Source organism: Leptidea sinapis, chromosome 36 (genome assembly GCF_905404315.1).
Source record: "Leptidea sinapis chromosome 36, ilLepSina1.1, whole genome shotgun sequence".
In the NCBI taxonomy this organism is placed as follows: domain Eukaryota; kingdom Metazoa; phylum Arthropoda; class Insecta; order Lepidoptera; family Pieridae; genus Leptidea; species Leptidea sinapis.
Genome location: NC_066300.1, coordinates 3725706 through 3753094, shown reverse-complemented (window position 1 = coordinate 3753094; position 27389 = coordinate 3725706). Strand labels below are relative to the sequence as shown.

The 27389-nt window shown below is 36.0% G+C and overlaps 1 protein-coding gene across 2 annotated transcripts; it reads left to right on the top strand.

Annotated features, from left to right (window-relative positions):
• On the top strand, window positions 1-27324 carry LOC126975606 (golgin subfamily A member 4-like). 2 transcript variants are annotated; one of them, XM_050823573.1, is made up of 15 exons: window positions 1-153; window positions 255-408; window positions 1131-1229; window positions 1515-1594; window positions 4210-4399; window positions 10066-10200; window positions 10321-10409; window positions 12050-12165; window positions 12964-13168; window positions 16813-16951; window positions 19802-19935; window positions 22468-22609; window positions 24436-24650; window positions 25679-25826; window positions 25974-27324. In XM_050823573.1, the coding sequence occupies exons 1-14, from the start codon at window positions 101-103 to the stop codon at window positions 25824-25826; spliced, it is 1899 nt and encodes a 632-aa protein (XP_050679530.1). In that variant the 5' UTR covers window positions 1-100; the 3' UTR covers window positions 25974-27324. The 2 variants fall into 2 exon arrangements, with proteins under 2 accessions (XP_050679530.1, XP_050679529.1); XM_050823572.1 differs by having other exon boundaries at window positions 25679-27324.
• The last annotated feature ends 65 nt before the right edge of the window (window positions 27325-27389 follow it).

Here is a 27389-nt window from a genome sequence, read left to right as displayed (position 1 = left end):
CGACTGTACCGGTTGGATATTAATTTTCCGTAAATAAATAAAGCTATCCAACTACTTTTAACTTTAAAGTGATACATCTGTATACAGTGTTTATTTCATTATGTTACCGAATAGATATGTATCGGGCCAATCTTCATCATCAAGAAAGTCAAGGTAATTTATCCAATAAGTCGTTTTATTCTTGTTGTAAAAGTAAAAATATAACAAATGTATTGTGTCACAAATACGTATAACAAATGTAGTGTTACACACAGATACGATGGGAAACCCTCAATGTTACCAAAACCCAGTGACGGGCGCAGACCATCTAATACAGGGCGTTCCTCAAGTTCTCAAGACCCAAACCGTGGAACCTTCGGCGGTAGATTAAGCAGAGACACATCAGGTAGCAAGACTTCTTTAAATCGTGTAAGTATTATCTTACTTGCTTTAACTGTTTTTAAATATGTGCAGCATTACAGAAACAAAATTTATAAACAAAATATATGAACGACGAGTGACTCAAACCCGCGACCTCTCGCGTTCCATGCGAGTGCTCTTCCACTGAGCTAACCGTTTGAGTGAAACTATATCATTATAAAAAAATAACTAATTGTTTAGATTTGCAACAGAACATGTCAAGTCAGTTTCCTAATATGCAAATAATGGAGAGCAGGTTATTAACTGTAAAGAACATCCTGTAGATGAAGCGACAAACCGAGAGTTAAACAAGATTTATCAACAATATGTCACATGAACAGTTGACTCTGTGGAAGAGCCCTTCCATTTCGAGTCAGGCACCATTCATAAATTTAGTTTATAAATTTAATTTGTGTAATTAATGCCAGAAGTGAGAGTGTTTCATGAATAAATGACTATTTACTTACTTTTGGTGTTGTTTACTGTAAAAATCTATGATAGAATTTATTTCAGACATATGCTTTGTTTTCCATACAAATTCATTATTCCCATAGTTCTAGCTGTCTGGCATAGTTGAGAAAATTTGGGTGTCAAATTACCAAGAGCCTACTGTACTAAAATTATATTACGTTAGGATTTGTTTTTTCTGTTATTTGCTCTCATGTATATTCAGTAACAGGCGTGTAAATTGTTAGTGAGCAGAATATTTGTCATTATTTTGTCATTTTTAGAGATCCCGGTCTCACACAGCTGAAGGAAGGTATACTGTGGCAGCTCCTATCTACATGAGTACACCAAGAAATACATCTCGCATAACAACTACTCCAGTAGTAAGTTATTTATAAACTACTTACATGTATATTTACTGATATTTAATAAAGGACTGGTATATATAACTATGTTATTTATTATCAATGTTTAATACATGTGGAGCTAAATATTTATGACAAAAAAAAATATATAATTTTCAATTTATAACTTTCTTGCATATGCAATAAACCTGTCAATCTCAACATAAATTTTAGTTAAAATACTGTTCTATTGGGCTAAATTAAAAGGTTTATAATATATAAAAAAAGGTTTGGATGAAATTCGAAATGTTTAATTTTTTTCAGAGAACCCCAGGTCAAGAGGTTCGGAATTGGACACTGTGTTTGGAGAGGGCTCAGGCTTGTGTTACTATAAAAGATCAACGGTATATTGAAACATTTTTTCCTTAAGTTTGCTATTTACAATTTTGTATGCTTTTTTTTTTGGTTGATTGTTTCTGCTATCAGTCACCTAGGGGATAAAACTGGAAAATCCCAGGATTTGCTGGTTCTTTTTGCTAGGTAAAAAACTGGGAAACAAAACACAGGAATTAGAATTTTCTGGACTTTTGGGAATTAAAATGTGTCACATGTTACGAAAGATAACAAAAGTAAAGGTAAATAAAACTATTCCATCCATTAGTCAAACAATTAATATATATTTGAAAAGGACGAGCATGGCTTAACTCCATAAATTTGGGAGAAACATGTTTGATCAACTGATGATCTCGAAACAATCTGTTTGAGAATGCAGATGATCATGGGCATTATTTATCCAAACACCTGATAAAAATCCCACCTTCCAGTACCAGTGTAGAGCCCAAAAGAATATTTTCTTCAGATGAACTACTATGTAGTAAAATATGGTCATGTTTAGGTGTCAACACTTTGGGTGCTTTGATATTGTTGTAAGGACATTTTTAAGGAAACTCTCAAAAAAGAAACAAATAGTTGTCACATTTTTTTTTCATGGATACTTTTTTGATTTGAGGTTTTTTTTTATTTAATTCCTACTTTAAAGAAGGTAGAAATTTGAGTTAAAGTAAAAAAAAATATGTTTGAATCTGCTATATTGAATTCAATAAAATTTTAAAATTTTGATTTCTTCAAACTTTATTTTTTTAATTTAGTGTCAAATGTAAAAAATTTCAAGCTTATAATAATATTTCATACATATGTTACATAACTTATTGTTTTTCAATAACAGAATGATTAGGAATGTTGTCTTATTAAAGACTACAAGAAAATTATGTGATTTTAAAAATAATAGTTGATTATTTTGTTAAAATTGTTAAAATTCATTATACATGTAGTATAGGTATACAACTATATTTTTTATATAAATACTAAATTCATATCTTATTTTATCATCCTTTCATACTGCGAAATTTATGTTTGCATGTGTATGGTTAGTTTGATGGTTAGTGGTTACTCACTCACAGATATACAGATTTGGCTTTTAAATTTAGACAAGAAATAGTTTGTTACACATGAAATATTTTTATCCACATTGCTCCTGAGAGATAAAATACGAAACGCGATATAAATTATTTTCACGCAGACAATGACGATGTAATAAATCCCGAAATTACCGAAAATCGCAGTTCCGGCGAGTATTGAAAAATCTCGGTTAGTTAAAACTGGACTGTTTTTCGATACCTACTTTAACCAAGACCATAAGCGAAATTGAAAAGGTAGAGTGGATCTCCTCCCAATAATATTATGTGGTCATATTTCAGTCGGTTAACACTTGCAGTTGTAGCAACTCTGTAATTAATAAGTTAGAGTGTTGTCCAAGACAGTCTATCTGTTTCGCACGGTAACGCTCGATCTCTGATTTAACAGTATTATCTTCGTGGATATCTGTTGATTTTGTAAACCATTGACTATTGCCTGCGGTATGGCGTAATGAGCTCGTTGAAGACAGAGTATGTTGCTGTTACTACATTCCAAAATTGAATGCCACAAGTCTATATCGGTTTCAATATTGAATCGTATAATACTAATTTGTGATGTTGATGATATTGATATGATAATGTTAATGAAAGATTCATTCACGTACACACCCTTAAATTTTTATTCTATTCTTAAAGGATGTATCAATAAACATCACGAAATTACGAAACAGTTAATAACTTGAGTTATTAAGAATAATAATTCTTGCAGATTATCCTATTTTGCATGGCATGCACGCTTTTTTTCAGTCCCGCAAATCTCGCGGGATTGGAAAATGGTGCGGGATCCGAGATCTCGGTATTGCGGGATTGGAAGCCATAGTTTCGTCCCATGAGGCATTGCTTATTCCGGTATAAAGTTCACCTCGTCTCTTTTTTTATATGATGTTTCCAGTTCAGGCGCATTTCTAGATAGATTCCTAGGTAGGTATTTTATGTAATCTGTTTGTGATAAGATAGTGTTGCCAAGTCATGGGCAGTTAGCCCTTTTCAGAGCAAACGTTATCTGTTGAGATTTAGCAGCAATTGCACATGTTCCCATTTTTTCGATTTGGGTTAATGAGATGTTCGTAGGATACAATTGAACAAGCATGTTATTAATGTAACAAATTTCTTCGGCGGGTTTTTCAGTACTTTATGTGTTACAAAACAAAACTGGTGCCTTTTTAGGGTTCAATAGTTTGATTTCTTTACCTATTTCTTTAGGAAGAAATACTTTTTTAGAGGCAGACAAGTATGCGTTGGGGGCTGTGGGCAGTTGGGGGGCCCATTGGCGTCATTAGATCATAATAATTGGAATAGTATAACTTTAATTAAGATAATCAGAATGTATAATGACTTCAATAAACATTTTTTCTTTCAGTTGAAAATTTTGCTGCTTTTTAGCTTTTACAGCCGCAAATTATAAAACATTAATAGCAAACATTAGATCCGCAAATATTTAATAATTAATCCATTAATAATTATTATTAGCCTTTCAGGTATTGTCATTTTGTAATACTTATATACTGCAACAAAATTCCACAAATGTATTCCTGTTGTTGCAGACCAATCTCAAATTTGGCATGGCAGCGTTCGGAATGCGCGCGAGTATCAGAGGCGCTGACTGCACGAGGTGGCTCCGGCACAATCATTCGGCCGCTCACCATTGCTCGATTTGTGGAAATTGTCTCCTCACTGCTGAATACGTTCCAACTTGACGGGAATAAATTGAATAATGACACATATGTTGCCAAGGTATTATTACTATTGTGTGCCTGTTAATATTATTGCATCAGCTCATCTATACTAATATTATAAAGCTGCAGTGTTTGTTTGTTTGTTTGTTTGAACGCGCTAATCTCTGGTACTACTGGTCCGATTTGCATGATTCTTTAAGTGTTGGGTAGTCCATTTATCGAGGAAGGCTATAGGCTATGTTTTTTTTTTAAATTAGGGATCCGTTATAAAATTGCTATTTTGTAACACAAGGTGTAAAATCGAAAACCTAATTTTGCGTGCGTTGCAAAAACTATTGACAGTAGAACAAAATGATGTACAGGCTATAATATAGGCAATATTTTATTACTTATAAAACTATCGCGTGAATTATACTTTATATGGCAAAACAACGTTTGCCGGGTCAGCTAGTATTATATATACCTAAGATATATTTCAGATAAAAGGCATTTATTTTCTCAAAATTGATTCATTTAGAATTCTTTTTGATGTAATTTCTAATAATTACTAGATACTACTACCGCTTCGGAAACAAATGGCGCTCTGAGAGAGAAGAAACTCTCCCAGCATTCTTTTTTTACGCTCTTTTCAATAAAAATATACAATATTGTACAGTCATTTCTATCGCTATAAAATAATCACAATCTAGTCCCAGGCTGTCCGATCATTTAGATATTCAGCAGTGGAGTAATAGGATTTACGACAGAGCCATTTTTTTTTATATAAAGCAAGGTGAATTTCATTATAATTGTAAAACAGATCTATTAATAAGAATGTCCATGAACAACATAAACCTGCAGATAACTACTAACATTCCATAGAAATGTCTATTTCTATTTTTCGTAACCTTCTCCCAATCATCTCTTTCTGTCTCTGGTTTATTTACCAGTTTATTGTTTTCTTTTCTCTTGGAAATCTTAATGACCTCACTTATGCCCCCCTTTTCTAGAGTGCATGTTTTATATAATACTAGCTGACCCAGCAAACGTTGTATTGCCGATATTAAAATCGCGATACAAAAGTAACTGTTGATCGTAGATGGGTGAAAATTTGAAGTTGTATGTATTTTTTAATGGTGACTCATAATAAATTAAAAAACAATGTCAAAAAAATTACAGAAAAAAATTCGCATGTACCACCCTTAACATTTAGGGGGATGAAAAATAAATGTTGTCCGATTGTCAGACCTACCCAATATGCACTCAAAATTTCATGAGAATCGGTCAAGCCGTTTCGGAGGAGTTCAAAGTTTAACACCATGACACGAGAATTTTATATATTAGATGATTTGAGTCACTACCGTGTTCATCCTGAGACAAGTAAGTCTCCATTTGTCTATATATTTCTACAGTATTTTTATGGCAATAGTAAAGATAATTAAAAGCCCATGCGTATCGTGAAATCAGCTGATGCTTCCAAGTCTGAAAAACGATAGTTCTGGGTGCTTAATTTTCTGTTAACAACTTATTCAACCTGTTTCTTATTATACCCTGGCCCATACGGCAAAGGACAAGGCGAAACTTGTGTGCTATATGTCTCGTACTCGACTTAGATCCGGCTAACATTTTACCTATCTGTGCTCTTCTTCTGGCTTCTGACATGAATTATAATATAATATAATATTGACACACTTTTACACAAATTCTCTTGCCCCAAACTAGGCATAGCCAGTACTATGGGTACAAGAAAACGATATATTTAATATAATATACTTACTTATGGTTATGGATATGGTTATGGTTGTAAAGTGGCTTTGATCCAGTTCATTTCAGCCCTGTTGCACTGCGACCAATGTCTATCAATATATTGTGATAGCCACTGTTAAACTATAGCTCACTGCAAACATTGATTCTTTTCATGAATCTTATTATGTCTTTTGCAGTGAGCTGACTTATCTCAAATGGTTGAAGGATTGGACTTCCCAAAGAGATGCTGCGTTTACGCATTAAAGGACCACATTCAGAGAGAATGTGTAGCGGGGTTTCTCTACTTAGCCCTAGTGCCTCATTTGCAGCCTTTTTGTTGAAGGCTTGGATTAGGGTTTTGGAATGGGTTAAGCCCGGAGTGTTGCTCCAGAGTTTAATGCACTCTTGTGAACATGATGTATCAAGGGTTGATTTAACAAGACTCCTTGGGACACCACATAAGGGTTCAGGGCCAAATTGAGTGCTTTTAGCGCCAATTCTTGCAAGTTCGTCGGCGTATTCATTGCCTTCGATTCCTGCATGTCCTGGAACCCATCGAAGTGTAACTCTGTTCATTCCTCCCAGAGTATTCAGTATAGTCCGGCAGTTGTCTACAAGCTTTGAGACTGATCTGTTGGAATCTATAGCGGACAGAGCCGCCTGACTATCTGTGTGGATATAAATACACTTGCCGACGTAGCCTTTATTTAGGATGGTGTCCGCACATTCTATTATGGCGTATACCTCCGACTGGAAAACGGAGGCAAGATTTCCCAAGTTGACAGATTTGCCAAATTTGGGGCACTCTCCGAAGATTCCACAGCCAACGTCAGAACCCGACTTGGATCCATCGGTATATCACTTAAGGCTCCCTTTTTTCCAAGTAATTCGATTGTTTAACCAGTCCTCTCTTGTGGGGAATTCAATACTAAAGTTGCTGATGAAGTCAAATTTCGGCAGCATGGCGTCACTCACCATGTCTAATACAGGACTTCTCAGTAAGGATTGCTCAAATAGCCGCAGCGAGTTTGAGAGCCAGTTAGTCCGCATATGTGTCATTACTCTATGCATGCTGGCCCTCGCCTCCTTTTGTACATATAGGTTTAGGGGCGGCAGAAGTGCATTTAGGGCTGCTCCCGGCGTGGACGTCATGGCTCCTGTTGTTATCGCGCATGCAGTTCTTTGAAGGCTTCCTAATTTGGCAATAACGGTCTTTTGGGCAATTTTTCTGCACCAGACCACAGAGCCATATGATATAAGTGGTCTTACAATGGCTGTGTACAGCCAAAGGGCCATGTTGGGCTTTAGACCCCATTTTTGGCCGACAAGACGACTACAGCTACTTAAGGCAAATTTTGCCTTTTGCACAATACCGTCCACTTGACTATTCCAGGTAAGTTTCTGGTCTAAAGTAAGTCCCAGATAATTTACCTTGTCGGAAAACGGTATAGATCTATTATTCAGTCGCGGAGATATGAGGCCTTCCAACTTCCGCTCCCTTGTGAAAGGAACCAGGACAGTTTTGTCAGCATTAACCGCCAGTTCATTTTCTTGGCACCATTTGGATATTATGTTAAGCGCTTTTTGTATAAGGTACGAGATGGTACTTTGGCTGTCGCCTCGAATCATTATCACTAGGTCATCAGCATAACCTTGAGTGTCAATTCGAAGTTCATCCATCTTATAGAGAAGCCCATCAATGACAAGGGTCCATAGTAGAGGCGAAATGACGCCTCCTTGTGGACATCCTTTTGTGGTCATTACATCAAGAGAGACACCATGTAGCCTCAATCTAACAATCCTACTTGAGAGCATCGACTCAACCCATTTGACCGTGGTAGAGTCGGCCATTTTATCGGCTAAAGCCTTAACTAAGGCCTTTATGGGTGTTTTATCAAAAGCTCCTTCAATGTCTAGGAAGGCGCAAAGCGCAATTTGTTTGTCCTCAAGTGCCCTTTCTACCCTGTCTACGACTTGTAATAGGGCGGTTTCAGTAGATCTACTTCTACAATAGGCATGTTGAGTACGGTGGATGGGGTTATTAGGTAAAACCTTATCTCTGATGTACCTGTCTATCACCTTCTCCATACCTTTCAATAAGGATGAGGTAAGGCTGATTGGTCTGAAGGATTTTGGAATTGAGTAGTCCTTTCTGCCAGCCTTTGGAATAAACAGTACCTTGACCTTAGTCCACTGTTCTGGGATGTGTCCACATGCAAAACTTGCTCTGTAGATCCTGAGTAAATGTGGAAGGAGAATGTCAATTCCTTTCTGCAGGAATATAGGAAGGATGCCATTCTCCCCACTTGCTTTATAGGGTTGGAACGACTTAATTGCCCATTTCACCTGTGCCGGTCTTATTACTTTGGCGGACATACACCAGTCCTCCCTACGAGTTCTATATGGTGTACTCGCCTTAAGTTCTTCAACCTCAAGATTGAGCGCTCCAGGGAAATGGGTTGAGACTAGAAGTTCCAAGGTTTCCTTCTCATCGGATGTGAAGGTCCCATCTGGTCTTTTCAGAAGTCCCAGTTGGTTCGGGCGTGTTTTCGAGAGCATTTTATGAAGTCTTGCACCTTGAGTTATAATACTTACTTATACATACATACATACATATAAACATCCATAACTCGGAAACAAGTATCCATATTCATCTTATTATAAATGGTTGCACCTACCGGGATTCGAACTTGGGGCCTCTAGCTTAGTAGTCAGGGTCACTAACCATTCGGCTATATGGGTCGTCAATTGTATGTATTTTGCATTGCATTTCTCGTAACAAATTGATAATCATTTCTAAGAACAGTTTTTTGATTATTCTTTGGTTTTTTAAATATAATTTAATGACTTACGTTTTTATTTTTAACCGACTTCAAAATGGAGGCGGAGGTTCTCAATTCGATCAGTATTTTTTTTATGTATGTACACTGATTACCCTGAGATTCGAATTACGTAATTCTTCTTTAGTTTTTTTGTTTACGTGGATGATGTAATTGTTTTTTGTGTACTATTTTTTTAGGAGTTCTCATTCAGGTTGATAATATATAAAAAGTAAAAAATAAAAAAACCGACTTCAAAAACTGAAAAGTATAAAATAACTTAATAAAAAATTAATTGAATGCAAACCTTTACCTATTTATTTTGATATTTATTTGCGGTATGTGTGGATGATGCAGCTACTGTACTCAATAACTTTTGTATTAATTTACATTTACTTTTTTGGCTTACTCTTGTAAGGCATTGAATATTTGACGTCTGAGTATGTTTGTTGCATCACTTTACATATTATATTGTAAATGAAATGATTTGTAAATCGAAGAAAAAGTAAACCATGATATAAAAGAGTGGCAATGAGCTTCTTGCTACTTCTTCTCATTAGCTCAACCCTTTACGAAGTAGCGGTAGATTCAATAAGAAAAATTTTTTGTTTTACATTCATAAGTGTCATTTCTGTGACCTACATGAATAAAGTGATCTTGATTTGATAGCTTTGAAGTCCTGTTGGCTATTTTGATACTCTCCGCTCCAGTATTAATTACAGAATTGAACACACAAACGCTATTATGTATCTTATGAGATAAGAGTATCTCATAAGATACATAATAGCTTTGAGGGTAAATGTATACACTTCTACAATATAGTCCCAGCCACTGTTCAGGCATTATCTATAAATAAATTTAAATGTTTTATAAAAAAATTGCTCTGTCGTAAATCCTATAACTCCACTGCTGAATATCTAAATGATCGGACAGCCTGGGACTAGATTGTGATTATTTTATAGCGATATAAATGACTGTACAATATTGTATATTTTTATTGAAAAGAGCGCAAAAAAAAGAATGCTGCGAGAGTTTCTTGCGCCGCTTCTTCTCTCTCGGAGCGCCATTTGTTTCCGAAGCGGTAGTAGTATCTAGTAGTATAAGAAATGACATCAAAAATAATTCTAAAGGAATCAATTTTGAGAAAATAAATGCCTTTTATGCCCTTATTGTTGCGCAGCTGCCGCACTTGTTGAAGCGAATTCTGTACCCCGGCGTGGTGTCGGCATCTTGGCTCCGCACTGTCAACACGCTGCATGCATTCCCTCAGGCGCTGGCCCTCATTGCGTACCTGATCGACCTTGTCGCCTATGTGGTGAGTATCTGACCTTACCTTACCTCAAACACTAATGTGATGCTAAGGACGATAGATATCGATGAAGAATTGATTGCCTTCTCCCTATGCCACTAACAACTGTACCCATTTGATTTTTAGGAATCGCCAGTGTGTGAAGACTCACTCTATACTAAGAAAGATGATGTGTCACTGCTGCGAAGAGACTATCTGTACAAATGCTGGCTCAGGTATTTGCATTAACATATATCTGTTCAATATTTATCATTGTACAATATCATCAACTACTTTCATGGACAAATCTAAAGGAACGCAAAAGTTAATTAATTTGGGTTTAACTTAAAATTATTGATCAATTAAAAAATAATCAAATTGAGGTAAAAAAAAAGAAACAATAGGAAACACTCAAAATATGTATGCATTTTTTTTTTTCTAAAAGCTTAGGAAAGTTTTTAACATGTGCTATAATCAATACTTAGTATTGCCCTCTCTAGATCTTCGAACTGTATCTTATTATCTTTGGCCTACTTCTAATCAATTTATCAATAAAATCATGAGGGATTGCATTTCATTTTACCTTAGTAAAACATTTTTAAGTATTCTCAAACTAGAGGGGGCAGGATTTTTCTAAATTAGTTCCCCAAGCTCGTCCCAGACATGCTCTATGGAGTTCAAGTTAAGCAAGCGTAATGGCCACCACATAACATTGATAACCACATCTCGAAGGTATTCATAAACTACGACCGCAGTTTGGAGGCGTGCATTATGAATAAACAAAACCATCCCCTATTGAGGAATACTACAATTTCTCTTAAAATGCCAGTTACATATGGTGCCACCCTTAATGTCTCACTCTCAATGACACAGTTCCGTACACTTCCCCAAACAAATACTCCCCATACCAAAACTGACCCTTCACCATATGCCTTTGTTGCAATGATGTTGCGTTATGTGTATCCATACGCTAATCATTGTATCATCGGGTTTTAGGCAAATTCTGGACTCATTTGTGAAAAGAACTTGACTTCAGGCTTCGTCATTCTAATTTTCGTGATTTCGAGCAAAATGAACTCAACATACTGAATGGCATGTGGAAAGTGGTAAGAAGGGGGCCTCTGGTTGTCTACCAGTGTGCGCTTATTCTGGCTGATTTCAATCTTCTTCTCACAGTTTTAGTGCTTCTGTAACGCTTCAAACTCATGCACCTTCGTTCTCATCTCAAAAGAAGTCAAGGTCCTGTTTCTAAGCATGTTGTTAACCATAAAACGGATAATCTGGTCACAGTTTTTCCGTTTACGTCCCTGTTCTTCTAGTCTCGTAAGCTGTCGGCTGATATCTCTCGATAACTCGGTGTATCACAAATTTGGACACAGGTTTGGGCCACATTTTTGTAGATGTGCCCAGTTTCAAAGTTGTTACTTTGATTTGCCCTAGCAACTTGAGTGGCACTTAGATCTGGCATTCTCAGTTTATTCGCCGTAATAATTCAAACGAAAAACTACAAAAACTAAGATGATTTAGGCAATAAAAAAAATTAAACCCAAATTCAAAAGTTGGGAAAATTATCGCAGTAAAGAAAAACACTACATATACGAAATAATTACATAAGTACCAAATGAAATTCGATTACTGCATGAAAAACTAAAATGTCTTGTGCGCTAACTTCATACACGGTGGTCTCATGCCGTTAAGATAAGTTTAGTTTAAAATTATTGATTAAATTCACACATAAGTTCTCCTTAGAACTTTCAATAATTATGGCTATTCCAACACAAAATATTAGTTTTTTATTAATAATCTTTTTAACCTCATAAACTGTTGGTATTTTTTAATTACTTACAATTGAAATACAAAAAAAATATGATATCAGGTTTCAGGACTCCGACTGTCAGTTTGATGATCTGTACCAAGAGTACCAGCAGAATGTGAAGAACTTGTTTGGGGATGTAGATGGCTCCTATTCTAAACTTCAAACCGTCATTATAGGTATAAATTTTATTATATAATAAATTCCTTATCATTCTGTATTCTTCTAGCTATTGTATGCAGAAGTCATTCCGAGCTTGGCTCTAAAAGAGGATAAAGGCTAGGGTCTCAAATGACTTTAAATGCAATGGCTCGCAAACCAAATTTATATTTGTAGAAAGCTTATCCCGCATAATATATTCTAATACAAGTGCTGAAACGGCAAACAATGTTTTGCTATATAAATTAAGTACACCGCGCCCGCTCATTGTATGAATTGTCATATGTAATGAAATGTCGTTGACTGTATTATTTGTATTGCCGATATAATAGGTATTTCTAAGTCAAAAAAATATAGGTTCCGGATAGGTAATCACCAACATATAATATACTTAAACCTCCGAAACACGCTGCTTTTTATGTTAATAATGGAATAAAAAAAAACTCTCCATTTATTAGTAATAGGGGTTAAATATTGAAATATCCGTTTTATTTAATAGGTACTTCGAGGAACCTTCATGGTTCTATGTCAATTCTAAAACTAAAATCAATTTTTGGCAATTTCCTACTTTAACTCCTAATATAATATTACATACAGACATAGTACTTAAACTATAACTTTTGCGTTATTTCATAACCAGGCCTAATTTTAAAGTCTAATTGCAAGGTACAAATAATTTAGACCTTAAACTTTAACTTAGATCATTTTCTGGTATTGCAGAAAATATCATGACACAGTCAAAAATGCTCTCATTGTTAACAACAAAAGCTTTTTCAATTATTGGTTGTGTATGGTTGATCAAGTAATTGTTGGTACAGGGTTAGAGGCGCAGGTGGAGGACGGACAGGCCATCCAGGCGGACGAGCAGCGTACAGCGAAGAAATGTGACGCCTTGGTGGCGCAGCTGCGGGGCGTGCGGACCACGCGGCGCCAGCTGGCGACCGAGCGCGAGCAGCTGGCCGACCTGCAGCAGAGGCTGGCCGACGGACTGCAGGCGCTGGCGGCCGACCACGAGCGGGCCAGGTGACGACTGCCGACACTACTACTGCTGTATGGCAACACAACACGACCACGATCACAATATGTCACGCCACACTGACACTTAAGGTGCAATGCCTGATGTGACTAATACCCAAACCCATCAAAACAGAACAATAAAACTGTTTGACGATCCTGTGATGTCTCCCTGTGGTGTTGCAGGAGTATGTGGGCAGCAGTGATTTAATATAATCAGTTAACCTATTCTGCTCGATTTTCACTCCTGTTCTGGAACACCGTAAATTATGGAAGGCCTCTTTGCACAGTATACCGGCAAGTGTACACGCATTATTGTATTTATGTACACCCATGCTTTAAATCCTCTATTAAAAATTTTAAAACAGTTATCTTATTGCCAACATTAAAACACCCAATATCCTAATAAACATTACATCATCCAAACAAGTGTTGTAATGAAATTCAGTACAAATTCAAATATTTTTATTCAGAATAGGATGTGAAATCACTTATTGAAAGTCAAAAAAACTACCACCCATTCCAAAATGAATGCCTCAGGCCTGAGAAGAATGGGCGCAACAAACTCAGCGGGCTTTTTTATTCATCAAGAATATGTTTTACAATTAAAGTAACATCGTACAATTAAACTTATTATTTAATAGCCTAAGGGCGGTCGCTCCATTCCCAATCTGTGGGATAATTAAGAAAGTCATTTATGTTATAGTAACCTTTACCACACAAACGTTTTTTAACAATTCTTTTGAATAACGTAATACTTTTGTTTTGAACATTTTCTCGGATCTTGTTGTAAAAGCATATACATCGCCCCACAAAAGACTTACTAACTCGACTTAGCCGAGTCGTGAGCCGTCTGTTCCTGGTGTTAACATTATGGTTATGACAGTTTCTGGCAAATTCACTTATGTGCCTATGAACATACATTACATTATCAAGAATATATTGAGAAGCAACAGTCAAGATGTTAATTTCTTTGAATTTGCTCTCAAGGATTCTCTAGGACTTAGGTTATAAATAGCGCGAATAGCCCTCTTCTGCAGCACAAATATTGTATTAATATCGGCAGCGTTGCCCCATAGCAATATACCATAGGACATAATACTATGGAAATAACTAAAGTATACTAGTCGCGCCGTATCTATGTCAGTTAATTGTCTAATCTTTTCAACCGCGTATACTGCAGAACTAAGTCTGTTCGCCAATCCTTCAATATTGTAATTTGTAATTTGGAATCTAGAGTTATGCCAAGAAATATAGCAGATTCCACCGGTTCTATCACCTCTCCGTTTAACAAAACATTTGCATTTACATTTTTGACATTTGGTACGGTAAATTTAATGTATTTAGTTTTCTTGCTATTTAACAATAGGTTACTAGCGCTAAACCAGTACACGATGTCAGATAAAATATCGTTCACTTCGTCATACATAGCTTGGTTTCTTTTCACCTTGAAAATCAGTGAAGTGTCGTCCACAAACAATACTACCTTATGTTTTTTCTCTATAAGATTAGGAAGATCATTTATATAGATAAGGAAGAGGAACGGTCCAAGAATAGACCCTTGTGGTACCCCCATACTGAGAGGAGTCCCAGGAGATCTGCCATTCACGTCGACCCTCTGAATTCTATTGTTTAGATATGAAGTCAGAAGATCGAGCGCAGTTCCTTTTATGCCATAGTGGTATAGCTTCCTGACCAGCGTTGAATGCTGAACACAATCAAAAGCCTTAGATAAATCACAGAAAATACCAAGTGCATTCTGCGATTCCTCCCAGGCATCAAAAATATTCTTGATCAGCTCAACACCTGCATCGTTCATCGTTGAATGTCCCCTATTAAAGCCAAATTGTTTCAAATGAAGTAACTTATGAGAGTTAAAGTAAGTAAGCATTTGGCTTAAAATTATTTTTTCAAAAATTTTACTAAGGGTCGGCAAAACCGACATTACTCCGCTCAATAGAAGCGGAGTCCAAAAAGCTATCACACTGCTCGAGAGCAGTGCTTATCAACTTACAACTAACCTGCTCAAAAGAAGCAGGAGACGGGATTGCCAAATAGTTGGCCATGTTATAAAATAAATAATATGATAGCGATTTTGCTATCTGTCTTTTATAGTAATTAGATAGGTGTAACCTATCAGATGTCAATATATTACATTTCTTATAATTAATTATATTATTTATGTCTATTATCTGTATTTTACTAGATAATTTATTATCATTACATGTCAAATAATTAGAATTAGACAATAGGGTTAACATAATGTTCAAATTATATCTTATTTTGTTTTCCTGTGGCAAATCAGGCATGTATGGAAATGTGAATATTATAAGATTTTCTATTTTTATTAAGTCACTGTACAGTTTTTGTAATTTTTTTTTTATTTAAAGTACCTCTTCTCCCAATCATTACAATAATAGAAGTATTATTGCAGTGAGTATCACTAATAATTCTTTTAATAATTTGATAATAAGTTGCCCCTGGCATGCAAATATTTGTTACTGACTGCCCATTACTTATTTTATGAAAAATCAACCCCATATTTCTTCCCAGATCATCGCTGTAGATCTTTATATGTTTCTTATGGGAAGAAAGTATTTGTGGATGTTGATTTTTGATACCTGGAGAAGTGTGAGCCCCGACAGACTGAGAAATTGATTTTATTTTTTTTTGCCCGAAGGGCCTGGAGAAAACTGACAGTTGAAATTATACATTTTAGTGATTGAATTAAAACACTCTATGTTATAGGTGCATAGCTCAATCGATTCAACCATAGCCGTTATGTGTTCTGCTATGTCTTTTTGAGAAATCTCATATTGTTGAGATACATGATCCAGATTTTTTTGTATTTTTTTTTTATGGAATTTTATGTTAATAGCTCAGACTGAAGAGAGCTCACACTTTTCTTATAATCTCTTCTAATATTTTCCAAATCTATACAGAGTTCTTCAGTTTGTAATAATTACAGCGGATTTCTTTCCCGGTATAGTTTAGAAAATTTTGCACATGAAATTTTGTTTTTGTTTACAATGTTATTGTTTTTTCTAATGAATTTTTGTAATCTAAAATACTTCTTAAATTTATTTTTACTTAATGAGCTGGGTGGAAAGCCACAGCGCCCACACTAACATTAGTTGATTTACTATTGGGTATTTGGTCTGGTGAGACTAAATCTGGGGCTGTTCCAACCAACTCATTAAATAGGCACTGGGTTTTGAGAAGCCTTGGAACCTTCATCTGATGTTTTAAGAGAGTTTATAACTTCCTCAGCTTCATATAGCTACAACATTACAACACTCGTTTGGATGATGTAATGATTACTAGGACTAGCTTTTTTAATGTTAGCTTTAAGCTGTTTCAGAATCTTTTATAGAGGATTCATATTAGGGTGTGATAGTCTTGTATGCAACTGTTGATAATTAGGTATTAAAACACCCATGTGATACTATTATCACACTCAACTTCGCTTCGTGTGATAAACCCACATTCTTGTTTTAATACCCCTTATTACACAACAGTTGCATAAATAACTATTCCGCTTCACTGGTTATAGCCCACCTAGTGAAATAACTGGGATAAGGAGACTTCACATCTTATGACTCAACGTGACGAGCGCAACTGTGATGATTGTACTAACGGCGGTTGTGTGGTAGGGCCGAGCTGAGTGAGCTGACGGAGCGAGTTGAGCGCCAGAGCATGTCGGTGACGCAGCGCAACGAGATGCTGGATGAGGTGTCGTTCGCGGTGCGCGTGTACGACACCAACCAGGCGCTGTGGCAGCAGGTGTCCAAGGTACCTGTACTCACTCAAAATTCATTGTTACACATACCTAAAATCATAACACTGTCAACTGTCTTAAAAGAGGACATGGAAACATTGAAAAAATCCCAAGGAAAAAGAGACAAATTAAAAAGTTAAATTGGTTATTTAATACGCAAAAAAAACTTATAAATTATAATATATCTTAAGGTCATTTTATGGAAATTCTACGTTAATTATAATACCTATGTACAAAGGTATCTTTGCCTATTTTGACAGATTGTACTTATCACACCACTAACGATAAGATATAAAAGGTGTATAGTAAAACCCGTGGTGTGGACACTAGGAAAAAAATCATTTTCCGTCCATAATCATTCGTTATCTAAACTATCGAGAATGTCGAGATCATGAGAATAGAAATTGACACATCACTAATTATATCACTTACCAACAGGGTGTAGTAAAACCCTTGGTGTGACGACGAGGAAAAAAAAATACTCGTAGTCACACTGGTGTGACCACGAGTCTGGAATGGATTTAACAATCATTACCAGTGTCATGACATCGACAGTGATAGTAACTGCGTGATGTTGAGTGCTATATAAGGAATGCACAGTACAGCGGAAGGCCAGTTCCAATCGGCTATCGTTTGCGAGCGGACGTCCCCGGGTGTAGTGCTACATTTATTTATTGATTTATTTAAGGAAACCCAACAGCTCAACAGTACATAGTAAAGATTAGTTGTTTCACTCGTGACCAAACGTGGGGCATTACAAACTTATTTTTTTTTATCACGTCAATCAATAACTATCAATTATTATAATGTGACAATCAACTGAATTTTACTTTCCCTATTTCACATTCTAACTATTCACTGGTTAGTGGTTATGTCACTAGACACTGACATCTGTGGTAACTGGTGAGGCTCCCACGTGACAATCTCACGGTCGCGCCAACAACTTCCGTTTCTCCAGGTTTAATAAGCTACTTCACAAAATCTGACACTCTTATCACATAATACAGGTTTATACAATGTAGTGCTATAATGGCGACATTAAATGAACACACGAGTAGAGTCGCCACGCTGCATACCTTGTATAGTGGTAAAAGTCATAAGAAGCGATATATTCAAAGTAAATCCATCGAAGAGCATTATATTACCAATATTGCTTAGTTTATATAAAATTAATTACTTACGACCATAACGTAAGACAGTACTCGTCAAACCATTGATCAGGCCGGTCCTAGGTACCAGTAACCATTCGCCTTAATCCAATACACGGCCGGCCTGAGTACCCATTATAACCAATAAATAGTAAACATCCGCGTATTCACCATTAGAACCATCAATATAGTTTAATTTAATACCTTAAATATACAGTATCATATACCATCTACTTTCGGTTTATTGCATTTTTTAATTTTTTATTATTTTGAAATGCAACTAATGATCCATTCGTCTTGGTCATCATCAACAAATTTTTCCTTACATATATTAAGATTTATGACATACTTTATTGGGTTGATTACTCGATGTATATAGAAATGTAGTGCAATTGACTTTGTTTGGACATCGGTATTTATTTTTTATTTATTTATTTTACAACTTTGGAAAACTTACAGCTAGGTACATCTATTATAAAACAGAAAGCTATTTACAAGTTTTTATTACTATTTACAAATAATAACTTTTTATTGTGTATAGTCGCTTACCTACATTTAATATAATATTATATAACCTACTTTTACTTTATATTAGTTAAAAGTTTTTATTTACCTGACGTCTAAATTGAAGTGGTGTTGTCTTGAATAGGTCAAGGTCGTATTCACTATTAACTTCATTATGAAGTTTGCATGTTCTAATAACAAAACTGTTCTGTCTATGATAACATTTTGCTGATTGTATTTCAAGTATGTTGACTCGCTTTTGGGAGCTGACAGTGGTTCGTAAGCCTGGTGCTCTAGCAGATCTGCACAGTTAACTCTACCGTTTGCTACATTTAGGATATAAAAGTAACGCGTGAATCCTTTCTGTATTGCTTCAATACGGTTAATGTGCATGTTATAAACTGGGTTTCATACATGAGATGCGAATTCTAGATGGATACGAACGTAAGCACAGTATATATTTTCATCAGTTAAATTGACGTTAGTTCAGAATGTGTTCTGATATTATGATAAACACTAATGTCTTATTAGCCTTAATAATTATATTGCTTATGTGTATATCAAATAGAAGCTTTGAATCAAAGATAACTCCGTGATCTTTAATGGATGATACTCTTGTTATTGATGTTCCAGATATGGAGTAATTTTTATTTATGACATTCTGTTTTCTTGTATATGTGAAAATAAAGCATTTTGAAATATTGAGATCTAATTTGTGTTCTGCGCAATAACTAACAAATTTATCTAGATCAGTTTGTAAAAGTTCAGCATCTCTAACACAATTAACCGGTCAAAGTATTTTCATATCTTCGGCGTATAATATTATTTTGGGATCTTTAAAATTACAAGATAAGTCTTTTACGAAAATATTAAATAAGAGGGGGCCCAGAATGGATCCTTGTGGGACTCCTGAAGGAACACACATAGTAGCAGATTTAAAACCATTTAGAACAACAACTTGATATCTATTGGTGATATAAGCTGAAAACCATCGATATAAGTTGCCTCGAATCCCTATTTGTAGTAATTTGTCATGAAGAATAGAAGAGTCGATTCTATCAAATGCTTTCTTAAAGTCAAATCACTAGATTTGTTTCGAGAAATGATAAAACCGTGTTGTTATTTTAACATCCGAGATTTGATCAAAACACTGTTCTTATCATATCCCTGCGACATATATAATAAGAGCGCCTTTCGTGATGCTGTCCGCAGATGGTTCAGGATAAGGACAACGAGATAGCGCAGCTCCAGAAGCGAGCGCTGGACAGCTGCATGCAGTATAACCAGGCGCTCATCTACGTGGCCTCCAAGTACCAGCACCTGGCTGATCTGGTCGTGGATGAAAAGTGAGTACTCACATACTGGGCTTAACCCAGTATCAAACTGTTCTTGTAAACTCCTAGATAACCATTTTAATTTTATTTAGTACTGCGATTTCAAAGTACAACTCTTTAGTTTTTTTCGAACGAAGTACAAAGCCAAGTGTCTTGTGTGCATTAGATAAAAAATCGTTTGATATGCAGATAAAAAGAATACTTACATCTAACTCTACTCGGACAATATTTTCATCTTATATTTTGTAATTCAAAACATTTATTTATTTATTTAAGATTACCTACAGAAACTACAACATACATTCCACTATCATACTGAAAAAAATGATAATTGCGATTCTACTTACAGGCAATCGGACATGCATGAAACATAATTTTATGACGATTGTTTGTCGGCTATAAAATAATAACAAATTATATAAATCTAACAAATATTTTAAATTTACTTCTACACATATAAGAAGAAAAATACATAAGAACAAATTTAAATTAAATTTGTAAATAAAAAAACACATACTTTTTTGACGTTAGTTGTCGGCTAGATACTAATGACGTATAATATAAATCTAAAACATATTCTATAACTATTTCTACACAAATAAAAAGAAAAGTACACTTAAATAACAAATTTAAATTACATTATTATTTAAAAAATTACAAAGCCTACGCCTAAATTCATTTTCAGAATTATGGTTAATGTCTACACCCTCAATCCTTGAAGATAGATAATTGTATGACCGCGAAAGCCTTACTAAAGTTGAATTGGCTCCAAGCCTCGTTCTGCGGAGTGGGATTTTAAACAATGCAGTTGCCTTACGAGGAGGTCGATGGGGAATATTGATGTCAAACAAACTCAATAGAGCAGGACACTCAATTTTACTGTTAATTATTTTGTACAGAAAAATAATATCTAAGTATAAACGGCGGGATTTTAATGAAAGGGTTTGAAAATGACGCAAATGATCGTTTTACGAGATCAAGTCTCGTACGTCAGGCGTACGGTAGGTGAGGTAGCGGATTATTTTCTTTTGAAGCCTTTCAATCCTGTCACTGTGGATATTATAGTCCGGGCACCATACTTGGGAACAGTATTCCAACTTAGATCTCACAAAGCTATTAAAAAGGACTCTTATTGTGGATATTTTTCTAAAATCTTTGGCGTTTCTCATTACAAATCCTAGAGACTTAGAGGCTGATGCAAGGATGTTGTCAACATGCTCAATAAAATTAAGTTTAGAATCAAGTGTTACTCCCAAATCGCGTATGCTATGGACTTTAGTGATTCTTTCATTTAGGATACTGTATTGACTAATTTTTGAGATCATCGGCAAATAAATATACTTTTGAAGATTGAAATATATTACTTATGCTGTTAATAAAGACATTGAAAAATAACGGTCCGAGCACTGATCCCTGAGGAACTCCAGATGTTGCAAGGTAAGGTTTTGAACTAAATCCATTAATAACAACAGTGTTGGGTCGCTTACAAAGATAAGTTTCACACCACTTTAACAGGGTATCTGTTATCCCAAAATTATTTAACTGTGTTAGTAGCAAGTTGTGGTTAACTTTATCAAAAGCCTTTGAAAAGTCTGTGTATATTTCATCTGCCTGCTGATTGTTGTCTAGTGCATTAATTACTTCATTGGTGAAGCTAAATAAATTAGTATTCGTTGATTTACCTTTGATAAAACCATGTTGATGAGGAGTAAAGTTGTTTTTAATAGCTGTAGTGATATGCTCATCTACTAGGCTTTCGAAAACTTTTGATGCTACGCTTAAAATTGAAATTGGTCGATAATTAGACACGAGTTATTGGACCCTTTTTTAAATATAGGCACGACTTTTGCTTCTTTCCATTTGTCTGGAAAAGTACCGGTGCTCAAGGAGTAATTATAAATGATTGCTAGCGGAACCGAGAGAACTTCAGAACACCTATTGAAGAAGAGTGGAGGGATATTGTCCAGACCTTTGGAACAATCAAGTCTTTTTAGTTTTTTAGAGACGTCATGAACTTCTTCTTCTCGTCTTGTGAAACGAATTGTTTGACATTGTTTTTAATGAGTATTATCAATTCAGACATTATCCAAATGTTATTCAGCTAAGACTTGGAACTCTGGAACTTATTGTCTCGTGCCAGATTTCAGTTCAGCGAGTTGACATTTGAGGATGCCTCGTTAAGAGGCGAAACACGTGTCGCATTAGTTGGAGACTTAACATAAAATTTACATAATTATGGATATCCATCAGGTTCCGTTCCAAAAGAAACGAGTTTTTGTTCATCGCCAAGCAAGAAAAATGGCGAAAAATGTTTTAGACATGAGTGTTGAAGAAAGGCAGAACAAAAATCTGAGATTAAATTATTAGATTAAAATGGTAAACTTAAAACCTTGTTTAAATTTTTCATTACACCCATGATTTATCATGATTATGGCTATTTATCGATTATAATTAGGTCACAGCTCTATCGTATTCCTGAACTCTGCATTCAAGCCGCGCGTTATCTGTATATGTAATGTCTTATTCAATAAATGTTAATGTCAGACAGCTGCGCAGCGGGGAGTGCGTGGGGCCAGTGGGTGCGGCCCTGGAGCGCCTGGCCGCTGAGCGCGCGCGGCTGGCGGAGCGCGGGGACTCGGCGCTGCGGGCGAGGAACGCGCAGCGACGCTCGCGGGCCAAGATGTTGGTGAGTGGGGCTCTGTCACTTATACATATTACTAGCAGGTCTGAGTTCTGATTTCCGATGAGATTACTTCCCTGCTGGAAGGGCTTTGAAACTTATCGACAAAAGTCCTACGGCAACAAAAAACCGCACATCATAGTTCATACCTAAAAAGCAATTTACAATTTTTTTTAGAATAAAGAGCTGACAGTTCTATTTTTTCAAAAACTTCGGTTGTAAAAGAAACAATTTCTGAGATGTACATCGGCTGTTTTCAAAGTTTGATTCTGGCTTTATTATTATAATAAGATTATCGATTAACATAATTTCTTAACCAGAAATTGTTGCTATGTTTAAATTGCAATTGGTAATCTGATGGTATGGAAAAAAGAATTGACAGTCCTATTTTTTTTAAACTTCCCTGTAAACAACATTTCTGGTTCTTCTTTCGGGGTGAACTGACTCTGGAGTACGCCACAGACAACTGGCCATGCAAGAAACAATCATTTCTGAGATCTTTATCGGATAGTTTCAAAGTTTGGCTCTGTGCTTTATTAATTGTCATCGCGTAGCATAGTTTAACCGGAAATTGAAGACGTTTCAATTCAAATTGGTAATCCGATGGTTTCAAGGGAACGCTAGGGATAAAGACTGTTTCCCCTTGGTTGACGCTAGTAAAAGTAGTGGCGTCGACCACATGTTTATGCAACGTCTTGACCTGAAGTCTGGTTCCACTGTAAAGTTTTGGAGGGTTTAGATTGCGCATTAAAATAACTGGACCTTCAAGTTTGAGGTATAGGATGTGAGGTGGTATTCCTCGTGGCTCAAGAGTGTGAAAAAACTCAACAGTATAATGCACAGCATCATCAACCTCCTATACAGTGTCTAAAGATTCAAATTTTATTTGAACTAACTAAAAAATTATTAATACTGTTGGCTAAGTCGTTTCTTGGAGAAAGAATAGCTCTTCTCTCAGCCAGATTGAAGGTAGATTCTGTCCGTTAAGCTAGTCAGATCTCTCACAACTTAACCAAGATTACTAGAAATGTTTATTTTACATCCCTCCTCAAAAATGTTTCCATCACTAATGTCTAGCAACAAATTGGAGAACTCCTCCGCCTTTGAATCATGTTGAAGAGCGATACCCCTATTTAATTTTAAGGACAAAATATTAACTTTAGGTCAATGAAATGTTGACTTTTCACTACGTCTGCACTTATCCCTCGTGAGACAACAGGCAACGTCTCCCTGAAGTCACCAGCCAATAGTACCGTGACTCCGCCCAGAAGTCGGCTACAATTTTCTTATATCTTGGAGAGTCCCATTTAGAGCTTCAATGCCTTTCTTATGGGTCCTAGTACACTCATCCCATCTCTTTTCTAAATGACTAAGGATAACATTTGTTTTTATTTAATAATTATATCATCGAAAGGCGTAGTAGGTGTCAAAGGTATTTTAATTATATAGGTACCTTTACAACAAATACCAATACTGCCGAACTTAATAAGACTTTCATCCAACATTTCAACCCGAATTTCAGCCCCTTAGAAATATTTTCTTAGCTGATACCTACTTCCTAAAAAGTCCTACCAAACTTCAATTTAACAATAATTTAAATGATCTCATACAAAATTTCATCCCCTATTTAACCACCCTTAGGGGGAGATTTTCCCAAAATAACGTATAGGTACAGATTTAATTTATTTAGAGCGAGTAACCTAAATTACTTTGTTTTTGATTGTTGAACACTAAACAACAGCGGATTTGTAATAGAACTATTTTAAAACATGTGTTCAACACATGTTTAAGTTTTTTGTAATAACACAGTATGTATTTATTAATTTTTACAGGAGGAACACCGCGCCAAACTAGCCGAGCTGAAACTGTCGATAGATCGCGAACAACAAGCAGTCGACAACGAGCTTACCAAGGAAACCGCTGAGAATGAGGAATGGAGGCTGGAAGAGGCAGAGCTGAGGCAGAACATCCAGGAGCTGGAGTCAAAGCAGGAGCTATATCGCAATGCAGACGAAGAGCTCAGCTTCTGGAAAAAACAGAAGAACAAGTAAGTCTTGTGAGATCTTTACCTATGCGTGAAGAGTAATAGGCATATTATTTGCAGTACATACTATGACCAAATTAATAACTTCACATTAATTAAAGTAAATTGATATGGGGACTAGTGGACCTGACAAATATTGTCCTGTCCATTTAAAAATATGTTTGTTTTGGTTTTATGAAATTGTAATTGATGTGACACCTGTTTTTTTGTAATAGATCGACGGAAGTGGTGATTATTTACCTTTTAATATAGAAAATCGTTCTTTATTATCATCAAAAATCAAAAAAAAAGTTGTACACTTCGTCCTATTTTTGGGTTGTCATGTAGATGGATATTGGCTTCGAAGAAACTGGGGTTCATCAATAGAGCAACGGAATACTTCACAAGCCCATATTCTAGCGGTTTTTTTTTCATTCAAATAAAGTAATGATGCTAGTTAATTATGGAAATTATAAGATATCGTTAAAGTTATTTTAATATTTTAAATTAAAATTCCTTAGCTATCGTGTTACAGAGATACAAACATTATGACTGATTCATTTTCATCATAGATGTTTGCACCTGTTGAGATTTGAGCTTTAGGCCTGGTATCCACCAAAGTGGAGAGGAGATGTATATTATATGTTTTTTCATTGCGGAACTTTAACATTGTAATTATTATGACGGGTACTCATGATATATATTTTAATTATTTGCATGAGTCGTGGTCGCGGCGGCACTGCGGTGGCGGCGGGAAACTCTTGACACATTGACACTAATAGTATATCAATCTGTCCACGTGGCGCCTAATTCGTTTAGGTCTTTGATATGATCGAGATGTATATTGATAACCAATCAGATTTCGTTATTCCCCCATCTCCTCTCATCGGAGACTAGATGTGTCATTTTTATAGAATTTTATGCCGCGTCACAGTAGCTCACATCTCCTCTCCGCTTTGGTGGAAATCACCTTACCTACGGTTCGCGGCTTGTCTCGTCTCCGCTTTCGTGGATGTCGGGCCGTAGTAGTTAGTAGCTCGCTTGTGTCCCAGGTCCGAGAGCATGGCGCGTGAGATGGGCGAGTACGTGGCGGAGCAACGCGCGGAGGCGCAGGCGGGGGTGGCGGCCGCGCGGGGGGAGAGGGAGCGGCGCGTGCGGGCCGCGCTGGGGGCGTGGAGCGACCAGCTGAGGATGGACTAGGTAATGGATACGAGTAGATACAGTCTCTTACTTTTACACAACCGATAAAAACAGACCAGGTGTTGCGGGTGTTGAGGTCGAGATTTGTTTGAGGCGATTGATTTTAAATAATAATAATATATAATATAAATGACATATTTATTTCAGGTATTTTAAACACAGTAAATTGAATCAAATAAAAGACGAATGACTTAAAAACTTAAAGAAAAGACGTGTAGTTGGTTCAGCGCTGTTTTGGACACTATTGTAAAAACAAAGTATTACAACGCTTGCATAAACCTATAGCTAGCTAGCTAACTATTGAAAACGGATCGCACACCAGGTCTAATGCTTCAGTGTGGGTGGACTCTACGACTTACACTCGCGATTTGTATGTCACTGTGTGAGTGTGCGTGCGTTCCTCAAAACAGAGGTTAACTCTAAACTCAATTATTTTCAACTTTTTCACAGTTGTCGTGGTCTATCTAGACGTATAAATGATCTAAGCTTCAATATTTGCATAACAAAGCAACTTCGGTCTCCTACATAATTTACGGCTTAATGCAAAGCGATGTGATGTGCCCGTTCAGATATTTATTAGGTCACGTAATTATTATGTTTTTATCTTTTCGCCTGCAATATTAAAATTACGTGACCAATCGAATAAGCAGAATGGAGATGAACTAACCGTGACATAAGACAAAGTGATATATGTAATTGTTTTGCATACACCTGTTACAGTTATCCACAGTGAGATTTCGGCGGTGTGACGTAAATATAATCTCGATTTTGATATAGTATGAAATAAAGAATTATCTGTAAGGTAATATGTGCCTATATAACTATATTGTAAAGCGATTGCAATAATGTTAAAAATTGCGATTGAAATGAGTACCATTTTCAAAACCGCTTGGTTAATACACGGACGAGTAAAATAAGAAGGACTCCGCGCCATGATATTAGCAAGTGAAGCACCTTTATGCTAGTGTGTGTGCGGTTATGGGGGATACCAGTTATACAATTTTTTTTCCCTTAAACAATCTTATATGGCCACAAATACTTTTATAGTATTATTTTTACACTTTTTCACAACGCACGACGGCATTTTTTAAATATTTTATTGCGACGCAAACTGATCTGTCATAGACGTGGCAAATCTCATAATGGCGGCCGATCTGCTTGTATTAGTGTAAGTGTGTGCGTGGGGCTATGTATTTATACGTTAACCGGCTTGTTTTGGTGCTTCACTGTTATGTAAGGTGACTTCTTTTTTTACTCGTCCGTGGGCCAATAGCAATAAGAACTTTGTTGAGTCTATAGCTTATAGATGAACAATGTGGTGGGAACAATGTCACTTCGGATAAAAATATTTTACTTTGTTGTGGATAAAGAATATAGATATCGCTGTCTCGCGGGAGTAAACCTGTCACAACTATATTATTCAGTTTAGGTACAATATTTTTTATGAAATAAATTTTAGTATAAGGCAATTTCTGTAATAAATAAATGTTGTTTTTAACTGGAGTATTTTCATTATAATTACCCATGAAGTGTTTTTAAACGAAAATAACAAGTAACGATCGT